This window comes from Tubulanus polymorphus, chromosome 9 (assembly GCF_964204645.1).
Source record: "Tubulanus polymorphus chromosome 9, tnTubPoly1.2, whole genome shotgun sequence".
Lineage (NCBI taxonomy): Eukaryota > Metazoa > Nemertea > Palaeonemertea > Tubulaniformes > Tubulanidae > Tubulanus > Tubulanus polymorphus.
This window is the reverse complement of record NC_134033.1, coordinates 441,554-454,575: the sequence shown is the minus strand read 5'-3', so window position 1 is coordinate 454,575 and position 13,022 is coordinate 441,554. Positions and strand designations below refer to the sequence as shown.

General features: G+C 39.9%; 1 protein-coding gene across 2 annotated transcripts; it reads left to right on the top strand.

The window, feature by feature from the left end:
* Positions 1-7,038: 7,038 nt before the first annotated feature.
* LOC141911058 (L-xylulose reductase-like) lies at positions 7,039-9,626 on the top strand. 2 transcript variants are annotated; one of them, XM_074802019.1, is made up of 7 exons: positions 7,039-7,250; positions 7,682-7,779; positions 7,902-8,059; positions 8,142-8,184; positions 8,291-8,458; positions 8,574-8,706; positions 9,245-9,626. In XM_074802019.1, the coding sequence occupies exons 1-7, from the start codon at positions 7,211-7,213 to the stop codon at positions 9,346-9,348; spliced, it is 744 nt and encodes a 247-aa protein (XP_074658120.1). In that variant the 5' UTR covers positions 7,039-7,210; the 3' UTR covers positions 9,349-9,626. The 2 variants fall into 2 exon arrangements, with proteins under 2 accessions (XP_074658120.1, XP_074658119.1); XM_074802018.1 differs by having other exon boundaries at positions 7,039-7,262; positions 9,245-9,625.
* Positions 9,627-13,022: the final 3,396 nt, after the last annotated feature.

Sequence of the window (13,022 nt, the reverse complement as noted above, 5' to 3'; positions counted from 1 at the left end):
TCGGTTTTCGTTGCTTGTCGACTAGTGTAGTCGGAACTATATAGCGACCGTGCTCAATTGCATGGTCGACCATTTCCGGACCACTAACGACTAACTCCGATAACCGAAGTTCGCCCTGGAACCATCCAATCTGGGCATATACAGCCTGGAACCATCCAATCTGGGCATATACAGCCTGGATCCATCCAATCTGGGCATATACAGCCTGGAACCATCCAATCTGGGCATATACAGCCTGGAACCATCCAATCTGGGCATATACAGCCTGGATCCATCCAATCTGGGCATATACAGCCTGGAACCATCCAATCTGGCCATCTACAGCCTGGGTCCATCCAATATGGGCATATACAGCCTGGATCCATCCAATCTGGGCATATACAGCCGGGATCCATCCAATCTGGGCATATACAGCCTGGATCCATCCAATCTGGGCATCTACAGCCTGGATCCATCCAATCTGGGCATATACAGCCTGGATCCATCCAATCTGGGCATATAGAGCCTGGATCCATCCAATCTGGGCATATACAGCCTGTAGCCATCCAATCTGGGCATATACAGCCTGGATCCATCCAATCTGGGCATATACAGCCTGTAGCCATCCAATCTGGGCATATACAGCCTGGATCCATCCAATCTGGGCATCTACAGCCTGGAACCATCCAATCTGGGCATATACAGCCTGGATCCATCCAATCTGGGCATCTACAGCCTGGATCCATCCAATCTGGGCATATACAGCCTGGATCCATCCAATCTGGGCATATACAGCCTGGATCCATCCCCTCATACAATCCGGAACCCACAGATACCCGTCCGGAACCCACAGATACCCGTCCCGAGTGGATATTCGGCGCATTGGATGATGCACTATAGGAGGCGAATAAACTACAGGCCACTCGCAATACTCAACACAACTGGTTAGCTGTCTCATTCACTATCATCATACAATAGAAATTTGGATAAAAAAGTGCCCTTGAATTAAATCTAACAATGCGAGCCTGATATCAGTGGAACGTGAATATATGAATAAACTATAAGGTGTTGGCGAGGTTTGCCCCTTGCCACATACCTGGATAATTCAACTTTAAAGGTTTTGTATTTTGAGTTGAGCTAATATTCGCAGGAATCCCATTCCGACCGGAGGAACAAGTGGAGCTTTTTTGTCAATAGTGGCGAGAGTAGAGATCAGTCACCACGCCTGACTGACCACCACACTGACCAGACTCCATCAACCACTACTGGTCTATGGTCTAGTGGTTAGCATGCTCGACTGCGTCGTAAGATATTTTGAAAAAAATATGGAAGATTTTCTGTTGAATTACTTCGATTTTAAGCCACCAGAAATCCAGGTTCACAGAACCTATTGTGAAAATCAATACAAACCTCAGTTGGTGGTTATATTAGGATAGTATGACGGAAACGATCAGTGCCAGGACTGGGTGAATATGAACCAAGTCTTTTATCGAATATTTGACACTTTGAGCCCGCCTTTTTTATTCGTAATTTCACAATTGAGTCAGGGCCATATGTCATCGACATTTTTAACGATTCTTTGCAATTGTTTTTGATTTTTGTAAACTATTTATGGCCTTTCGGGATTTTCTAAACCTTTAAACTATTTTTGGCGATGTATGTGCCCTTTTTTAAAAGAAGAGTGACTATATCTTAGACCCTTATTGAAACTCGCGATTCAACGTTTGATCCAGTACACACTAGACTACGGCCAGTTTGATACGAATTCTTCCAAACATCAGCTAGCGCACAAACAAGAACAACATTACGACAGAAAATTCACTGACATCATCGGACTGTTTTCGGGTGGTGTGTGCGGTCATGGGACGCTAGTTTTTGACGATACATTTTTTTATTGGAGCACTAGAACAATTTTCAAAGTGACGCAGGACGTGTGAACCCACAGTTTCCGACCCTGTTTAATGTCAGGCGTTGACCGCGTTGTTGAATAACAACTGTGCTGTGGGTTAGAGCACTTCACAGAGACACTGATATCGTCGAATATCGGCTTTGTTATAATTAAGAGCCCTCATAAAAACAAAACGGTGAGAGGGAGGAGGGACAGGGGAGAGGAGGAGAGGGGGAATAGAATGCGTATAAAAACAGCTCATTGCATTGACCACTTCCTCTGTGTCTACAACTCGCCGCTAACTCGCGTCTCCCGTGTAGTAAAACTGGATTTCATTCCTGATATCATAAATTATTAGCAAATACATCTATATTCAGTAAAAATGACGGGCGTAAAGATGATTGTATTGTTCTGTGTGGTGATCCTAACTACATCAGGTGAGGAATAATTCATTCGATATGCATTTATCTAAACATATTCATTGGTGTGTAAAAATCTTCAAAGGTCGAAGGTCAAAAAGTAGAAAAAAACGAAAACATTGAAAAAAAGATGAAATGTTAAAATTTTATCAATTTTCATGTTTTCTATTTTTTTGAATTTATTTTGAATTCGTTGCGATCGTGACGTCATGCATTGTTTCAAGTTTTTTTTTTATCAGCATTGTCAGAATATTTGCAAATTGTAGCATGAAAACTGTTCAAACAATATCTAAAAGTAACATGAAGTGGTCGGTTTCGGATAAATTGACAGCAGTAGTTGAGCTAGAACTGCGAGCTGCGAGTGGGCGACAGAGTTGATGGCGTGCGTGCATTCATATTTAAACAGCGCCGAATTCGGAATGATAATAGACGAGCTACAGTTAAATAGCCATAGAATAAAAACTAGGCACGATATCTTTACATTTTGAATTTCACTTGAAAGGGGGTTTATGCGCATAATTCCTGAAATGTTTGATTTTTTGCAAAAATTGATTTCAAAGATAACGAACTTCACAGTTGAGCCCTGAATTTTCATGCATCCGGCGAAAACTGTTGCTAAAACTGTCGAAATTAACAAGAGAAATCCCACAATAAGTTCAGCCAAAACGAGAAACTTGAATAGAAGAGTTATATATATTTGCGCAACGTTTCGGCTAAAGACTATTAGCCATCATCAGGCGTACTGAGTACAGGAGAATATTACAAGATATTTATACAAGACCAAAACAATAGAAGCAGAGTGAGTGATTAAAATATTGAAAGGGGAATAGATTAAAGTAATGACATAACAACTAGAAAACAATGCTAAAGTAAGCAAGGCAAACTAGGGGCAATGTAGATTAAAGTAATTAATAAACAAAGACACAAGCTAAAGTGATTAAAACGGGAGGACAAGCTAAGGGGTAATCAAATAAAACAAAGAGAAGGAACATGAAAGGCGATAATCAGTGAGTGAGTGGAAACAAGCAAACTATGATAAAGGCAAAACAATGGAGGGAATTAGTATAACGGGGGTACAAGAGAAGCGAGAAATTTGGAGATCAAAATGTTGTGGGGGGAAAAACCGTTATTCAAATTAACACAATTTTCCAAGTTTTCAATAATCAGGGCCGATTCCATAATGTGTCGTTTAATCTTTTCTGAACAGGGGAAAATTATGGAGGCATTTTCAAAATCAAAATTGTGGCTGGTTTCGTATACGTGATTAGCAACACCGCTTTCAGGCTTAAAATTCTTTACATCATTCTTATGTTCACGAATGCGCTTGTGTAAATATATATATATATATATATAAAATATATATATAAATATAATATATATATAAATATAATATATATATATAAAAAATATATATAACTCTTCTATTCAAGTTTCTCGTTTTGGCTGAACTTATTGTGGGATTTCTCTTGTTATCTTCTTACACGGATATTGTGTATCTTCTCGTCTCAACTGTCGAAATTAATCTCTCTCCCAGTTAAACATGATAAAACACGCAAAACAAGTAGTTCTATAAAAAGAGAAAAAATTACCCGATAATACAGGACAAAAATACGCTAACAAAATGGCGGCTAGCAACTGTTAAATGATTTATTCATTAGGTCATATCGATCGATGAAATGTTCCAAAAAAGTTTTTTCACATAGTATTGATAAAAGCAGGGCTGTGCGGGGTTTGTGCGGGATTGTGTTGAATGTGTAGTCGTCATCTCACGGCGGCAAACCTTTCGTCCGACAGGTGGCGTGTGATCTCTCTGTGTAGATGATGTTTACCCTCTCACTAGCACTGTGCAATAAATCAGAAAACCCGTTATCGCTGCTTTGCAGCTATATTTATTGTATTTTTCTGAAAACCCGTTATCGCTGCTTTGCGGCTGTATCTATTTACCTTTTTGAAAACACGTTATCGCTGTTCTGAAAACCCGTAATCGCTGCTTTGCGGCTATATTTATTAGCTCTTTCCACTTTTCCCTGCAAAAATGTCATAAAATCTCTTTCCCATCCGAAACGGTGACAAACGTTCCACAACGTGGTGAGCATTAAAGCGTTCTTTTGTCTTTACAGTGAACAGTATACTGATAGGCAAATGGCTGCTGAGTGAACTTACCGGGCTACAAGACAGCTCCGGCAATAACCATAACGGAATCTCACAAGCCCCTGGGTACGGACCCGGTCCAACTGATAAACCTAAAACCGCCTTCAAATTCGACGGTTCAAACTCCATTACGATCGAGAACTCTGACGGAAAATTGGACTTCACCGGAAAAAGCTTCACGATTATGTTGAATATCTACGCGTTATCGGCATCGTTCGATTTGATCCGTTGGGGATCGGGAAATTCAAGCCTGACGGTCTACTGCACTAACGGTTCATTACACGCGTATCCCGCTAGGGCAACAGCTAGCTATCAGGTAGTCAAAACTAACGAATGGGTTCGTGTTAAGATATTTTACGACGCTAAATCCAATGAATTTTCATTGCACACTGAATTTATTGTTGATTGGTGTATCGCGGACCCGTTCACCGCCTCGGGCAATATCTACATCGCCCCTACATCAGCACGTGACAGGCGATTCACTGGTCGTATGAGCTGTTTTATGTTATTCGACGAGTATGAAAACTTTGTACCATTGCTAGGAATAAACGACGATTGTTTATCAGGTACGTGGTGGTGAGAGAGGGAGGGAGGGAGAGAGAGAGAGAGAGAGAGAGAGAGAGAGGGGGCGGGAGAGGAGGGTGAATTTTTATCGTTTTCTTTTTAAATCAGAACTTAAGGCGCCCCCTATCGTGCCGACGACGATGACGACTACGCCAACCCCTACTGAACCTACTACTGAACCTACTACTGAGTCTACTACTGAGCCTACTACTGAACCTACTACTGAACCTACTACTGAACCTACTACTGAACCTACTACTGAACCTACTACTGAACCTACTACTGAACCTACTACTGAACCTAATACTGAACCTAATACTGAGCCTACAACTGAGACTACCACTGAACCTACTACTGAACCTACTACTGAACCTAATACTGAGCCTACTACTGAGACTACCACTGAACCTACTACTGAACCTACTACTGAGCCTACAACTGAGACTACCACTGAACCTACTACTGAACCTACTACTGAGCCTACAACTGAGACTACCACTGAACCTACTACTGAACCTACTACTGAGCCTACTACTGAGCCTACTACTGAACCTGGACCATGCCGGTATAGGAAGTACGGAAGTGGACGAGTTGTTGACCCCTCTCATGTTATCAGTAAAATCCCAGCTCGTAGTCTGATCCACTGCGCTAAACTCTGTTGTAAATCTAACCCTTCGTGTAAATCGTTTTATTTTTCTAAAATCAATAGTAACAGAATCTGTTCACTTTTAAACGTTACTAGAGATGAATTCAATAATCAAGACTCATTCACTGAACTCGATACTTATTCCACGTACGCGCTCATCGAGAACTGAAGCGCCTTAACAATAAAACAATAATTTTTCCTTTTTTTTGAAAATCCGATAATTTTGTGCCTTGCTCTAAAGTTTTAAATACGCACCAACTGTTTCTCCTTCATTGTGTCCTTCACTTAATTGTAATACAGTATAAACTATACAGAAATACATTGCATTTGAATGAATATTCATCGTAGAGCAAAACATAATTTAAAATTCTTGTACATTATTTAATATGTATTTCATATTCCTACAATGTTTAAATGTTTATATCATGTGATTTATTATTTGTCCTCCGGCACAGCTTGTCGTAATGTGTTGTTTGTCTCGTTGTCACGTGACTACTCGCCGCCGTTGTTCCTCCAGTTTTAGTGACTGTGTCTATTATGAATTAGTACAATGTGTAAAAATAAAGTTTTAGTCGGTTTTGATATTCCGAACTGGAGCGTTCTCTTTCGTTATTTAGTCTGCATTTTCCGACACCCAAAATTCTTCAAGGCTCTGACAAAAGTGGGTCGTAGAAATTGTATTGTACAATAAATAAATGATAAGAAAAGTTCAACACAAAAATCTTAGATGTTAAAAAGAAATCGTTTTTGCGCCATTTCTCATGATTCTAATAATTGGATTTAATTTTACGTGTTTGTTTGTCGCGCAGTCTATCTGCAGACCATTCGTAATCGGTATCAATATGGATTCGAACCTGAGACATCAAGTACATCGGGTCTACTCATAATCAGTACTTAATATGGGGTTCGAACCAGGGATAACTTTATCAAGCAGGCTCTCACTTGTTTGTTATATACAGACAAAGTCGGTTATAAGTATATCCTATACCGCGGCTAGATTAACGTCAACATTTCTCACACAACTAATTTGTTCAATTTAATTCAAATTTAATGAAAATATCGTTTTTCATAACACTGCAAAATGATGCCTTGTAAAACCAGATTTTTCTCTGGTCCGAGCAGTGGATGTATCAACGGATTTTACTGAATTTTTAAGCAGAATTAATCTCCTGAATTTCTAAGTGACGTTTTGTGTTTTATGAACGGCCCATTCAATGTACGTTTGGATTTGTGAATAGATTACCAAGAAATTCAATGAATACCGTTTTCAAATTTTTGAATAAATGGCACACATTGATATTTATGACAGCAACTATTGTGAATGAGCTAACATAAAATTGTTAAAAATTCTACAGAGGGGAATTCAATTTAGTATACATTGACAAACAGCCTAAACTAATACAGTACAGCATATAGCACCTTTATCCTACTAGTATTCTGAACCTACTAGTAGCCTATACTGAACCTACTGGTAACCTGAACAACCTATTAGTATCCTGAACCTACTAGTAGCCTATTCTGAATATACTGGTAACCTCAACAATCTACAGGTAGGCTAGCGAAATGGAGATAAATTTCAACGGTAGAAGAGTACTCGTGACAGGTGCGGGTAAGGGTAAGTATGAATTAAACACCACTAGGGGGCAGTATTTCAATGTATCTGTAATTCTAGTTTGTCCCGCTAGGGGGGGGGTATATTTATTCTATTTTGTCTATTGATATGTATAGGTCCCACTAGGGGGCGGTATATGTATTCTAGTTTGTCTATTGATATGTATAGGTCCCGCTAGGGGGCGGTATATGTATTCTAGTTTGTCTATTGATATGTATAGGTCCCGCTAGGGGGCGGTATATGTATTCTAGTTTGTCTATTGACAGGTATAGGTCCCACTAGGGGGCGGTATATGTATTCTAGTTTGTCTATTGATATGTATACGTCCCGCTAGGGGGCGGTATATGTATTCTAGTTTGTCTATTGACAGGTATAGGTCCCACTAGGGGGCGGTATATGTATTCTAGTTTGTCTATTGACAGGTATAGGTCGGTGTTGCGTGAAAACATTGGTGAAATGTGGAGCTAAAGTTGTGGCCTTGTCGCGTACACAATCTGACCTTGACTCACTGAAACAAGAGGTATATGACCTACATGCATTGAATGACATCACTAATCTAACCGTGTGATGTCATAAGGGGGATTTATGGAGGCCGCCATGTTTTACCGGAATGGTATATCCAGTATTTTTGATATTTCACAGTTTTCTGATATTGAGACGATTTGTCTTGATTTGAGAGATTGGAAGAAGACACGTGACGCGATAGAGGGCGCTTTACCTATAGATCTATTGGTTAATAATGCGGCGCTGATAAAACCGGATGGACCTCTGTTAAACGTCACTGAACAAAGTTTCGACGAGTAAGATTTGAGACAAACACACAACGCGTGTCACCCGAAATCCTGAAGTGTTAAATTGTGTTTTATTTGATTTTATTTCTAGGATCATGAACGTGAATGTAAAATCAGTGATTAACGTAACTCAGGTAACAGTCACGTGATCAAACATATATAAACAGTCACGTGATCAAACACTTCTCACAAACTTCAACAGAGTTTTTTTGTGAATTTTCTATTTCTTGTATTTTGAAGGTGGTGGCTAAGAATTTGATCGATCGTAAAATTCCCGGTTCGATAGTGAATATTTCCAGTATCGGGTCGATTCGTGGGTTCGACTTGAAGGTCGACTCCTATATAATGAGTAAAGCTGCCCTTGACGCGATGACGCGACTTGGAGCGGTACAATTTGGACCGCACGGGGTACGTAAATTATTGGGGCAGTTTTTGGGCCCACCGGTTAAAGTATTCGAACCAGGGACTCCGAGGATCTGACACATCATTCTGTTGATGCTATTGTTTATTTGTTTGTCTCCAGATAAGAGTGAACTCTATAATAGCAGGGACGACCTTGACCCGATTCGTTTTAGATCACGTGCTCACAGCCACACCGGAAATACAGACGATGTTTGACGATCAGTTGAAACGGACGCCGACGGGAAGATTTGCAGGTATCATAGGTCACGTGATACTCAGATATCAATCTCAGTATTTCAAACTTAACCGTGAGCAAAACCAACACGGAGTTTTAACAAATTTTCATCATCATTTTCATCGTCAGTGAAAACGATGAAAAAACATTTTCGTTTTTCTTTGCTGATGAAGTTTAGTAAAAGATCCGTCAGAATAAATGATCATATCCTCACAAGCCCGTACCCGGGGGGGGGGGTGCATTAGGTGCTAACACACATCCCCGCAAGATCTCGTGTTCCGCTAATTTAGCCGAAGAAAGTTTTTATCAGATTAAATTTCAGCGAAATTTCATATGAAATATTCACTAACATTGGTCGGACACAAATCCATCTAAAACGCTTCAAATTTTCAAAATTTTCTTGGGGAGGGGGAGGACCCAAATCCTGTGAGTTTTGCTGATATTTTATTTCAGCTCAGTTTTACTGATGTGATGTGATCTCAGTTTTTACTTGTAAACTCTTATAAACATCAACTGTCGATTTCGAGCTCAGTTATATATTTATTTATATTTCGCAGATGAACAGGATATCGTGGATATGATAGTTTATCTATTAAGCGACCGATCTAAGATGGTAAACGGGCAGTCAATCCCTGTCGACGGTGGTTTTACTATTGCTTAGAACATAATACCCCAACAGGGTTTGGTTTCGTGAAAAAGTTTTCCAGCTAAAAACGGTTAAGTTTGAATTATTGCCCAATTTCAGCGACTATTCAACAAACTGAATTGAGTTTAACTTTTCGTGAAACCGGAAGTGTAAAAATCACTATAGTAACAACTGGATTATTGTTGAATAGATTGTGATTTTATGTGAAATAAATGATTGTTTTTTATTCATATTTTATGAAATGTAGTTTTTGAGAGACGAACTTCTGTTTAGTGCAAATAAATAAACAATTTCATGCTAACAACCGATATCAATGTGTCTTAATTCGGCGTTCCCTTCGAAACCGATCAGCCAGTCACCCTGGACCAGCCCGCGGTTCCACAGCTGTGAGTTAGAGTTAACTCTGGGTTAGAATTAAAAGAGTACAATCTGAACTCGGAGACTGGGGAACCGCGAGGGACTCAGCTGCACAGTCCAAAATTTGATCTTAAATCCTAAGACCACATTTTAGTCTTAAGATAGTTCAATCTGACAGTTGTGTGGGTTTAATTGGACTCTGAACCCAGTTCCACAGTTATGTGGGTTTAATTCGACTCTGAACCCAGTTCCACAGTTGTGTGGGTTTAATTTGACTCTGAACCCAGTTCCACAGTTATGTGGGTTTAATTCGACTCTGAACCCAGTTCCACAGTTGTGTGGGTTTAATTTGACTCTGAACCCAGTTCCACAGTTGTGTGAGTTTAATTTGACCCTGGATCCAGTTCCACAGTTGTGTGAGTTTAATTTGACCCTGGATCCAGTTCTACAGTTGTGTGGGTTTATCGCAATAACTTTGTTCATTTTTGCGGCTTGAAGGCCTTCTGTCAAACTTGTGGCTGCTGATTCGGGCCATACTAAAATTGTTTCTTTACGGCTGGAGGAAAGACAAAACCAAAACGTGGCCCAATATACAGTGTAGAAATTGTTCATCTAGCCGTACAGAAAATTGTTTAGTACGGGCCAAATCAGACGCCATAAATTACCTATTTAAAAGATGGGGAATTTTTCATTGACTGTTCATAAAGTGTATAGGAGGTACGCATAATTGTGTCGGTTTTTCTAATGGATTTTATAAAAAAAGCTGCTTTATTTCTGGATGAATGCAATGAGACTGGCTTGTACCAAGTTTATCTTCACAAAACGTGTATCTGGTATAGTGAGAGTCACCTGAACTGAAATACGACATAATAGAGATTCATCTTTGTCAAATCTGCATTTTCCAGCACTACGCACCGTATATTTAAATTCATATTTTATTCTCCATCGGATGATAGTTCACAGCTCGTGTTGAGAGTAGATTTGATGATAGGGCGAGACGAGAGACGCAGCAGAGAGAGGCGTGGTTACTGCGGAGACACTGGTCTGCTTCAACATGAATTCTACCACAATCACCACGACTACAGTTAGCATATGCATCGACTGGTTTCCACCAAAACGATGGAAACACGTTTTCAGTTACAGTATTTACTTGTACGGATATTTTCCGGCTACAGTTTGCGGAATGTTTCTAAACTCTGCTTCTATTCTAGTATTCACAAAGATAGGTCGCTCCACTTATCAAACTATAATCATTCTCGCCTGGTTTGATTTACTGTTTCTATTTTCAGTGTTTCTTCTTTATCCACTTCGAATATTGATTATCCATAATCTACAAAATACGAGTGTTCTCGGCCGTTTCGATGATTGGCTTTTTGGACGCGAAATTATAATTTGGGTTCTACCACTGTTTCATACGTTTCAAATGGCAAAAAATTGGGCCGTAGTTATAATCAATTTTGAAAGACTTCTGGTAGTCGGGAGTCCGCTGTATTTCAGGCGATTCTGGAACAAAAAACAGATCATCTTTCTGTCGGTTTTAAACGCATTTTCTTCCGCTGTTTGTTACTGGCCGTATTATTTTCCTCAACGTTTACCAGGAAGGACCACACGACTCTGTTTGCTACGTTTATATACAATGGGAGCTTTTGGAGCGAAAACATATCGAACACCTTTTAATTATAAGCTTAGTGCTTCAGAGAAATACATTCAGAATTCCTATATTTTCATGACTGTTCTTGTACCTTTTATTTTTCTAATTGTGATAAATCTAACTTTGTTCGGAATTATGATATTTAGAAAACTAAATCGAAAGAAACAATTTCACGCGGACGCGGCGGCGCCCGGTGACAAATCTACCGAACTCAAAATATTAAAACTGGTTCTTATAATTGTATTTCTGTTTTTTATCTGTGAAATTCCCGCATCACTGGACCGTATGTTAGTTAACTTCAAAAGGGTGTATGGATTGCATCATAATTTACCTTTAGATAAACAAATGATCATGCGTAAAGTAGGAATTCTGCTCAGTGTTTTAGACTCATCCGCAAATTTCTTCGTTTATTGCGCAACAAACGGCGCCTTTAGAAAAAGAGCTAAACAGATTTTACTGATAAATTATCTGTGTGATTCTAAATAGAACAGAAAACGGGGGGAGGGCGTGCACAGCCAAGAATGGCGTTACACCGGTCCTATGTTAGACCGGTCCTATGTTGTTACACCGGTCCTGGTCCTATTGTGCTTGGGGTGTAAACATTTATATGTGAAAAATCTTGAAGTTATAAACAATATGATATGTCCAGTAAATATCCACTTTGATATACATATTGTTGGTTGGGATGGAGGTCAAATCTATTGTGTTTTATGTGAACGTATTCAAACGAGAAGATGACCCGAATTCGTGTAAAACAAGTCGAACATTTTCCACAATGGCTGACCGCATTTCACCTAACATTCGCTCTCTCTCTCGAACCTGTCCAATGATTGGCCGGCGACTATATGTGTTACGTCTTGGACGACACCACATGGGTTTAACAAACTGCTGCTGCTGTTTGGAATCATCTGACGGGTATTTTGATCGATGAGGCTTCAGTATCTGAAAGACCTCGACGTCAAAACGCCGAGGATAACACAATATAGACAACTCCAAACAATCTGGGTTCCGCTGGGCGCATTCGTGCTGCCCAACAAAATCAGGGGCCAAATATATTCTCATGGTTCAGCCTTCACTGAGACCCCTCACCAACACAGATAAACTTCATGGACTCTTCTTCGGAATGCCTCATCTTAGCAACAGGCAATAAACGGAACTTAGTAAGTATAATTATTTAATACATTTCACTAGTGAGGTATAGGCAGACCTATTGTTGTAGGTTGCGCAGTTCTAATCGCTTCTCGGCAACAAACTGCGATTATGTACGTGTTGCCGGAGACTTGGGGGTATCCTAGAGTTACAGGGGTCGGGCTTTAGCGAAGGGTGTACGGGGCGGTCTGTCGGTCAAGTTTTGAATACACTACAGCCATTACTCAGTAACTGATTAACTTTTTAATGATTAAATAATCTACACTGAGACCGAATCTGCCTTCTATTCATTCTTGAAATTTACAAAAAATATGTCCAAAGTTGAATTAGTGTTGTCGAAATGTGTTTTTGAAATCAATTTCGAACTTTCGAATCCCACTGCGACGGGATCGTCGCGACCCGAGCGCTGCTCGTGTCGTCACCGCCTCCCGTAACCTAGCAACGCAACAATCGGAACCGTGTCGATGTCAGTTCGAAGTTCAAAGTTCATTCATCAGTGATTAATCATTATAGCTCGTGGATTAAGCGGGAT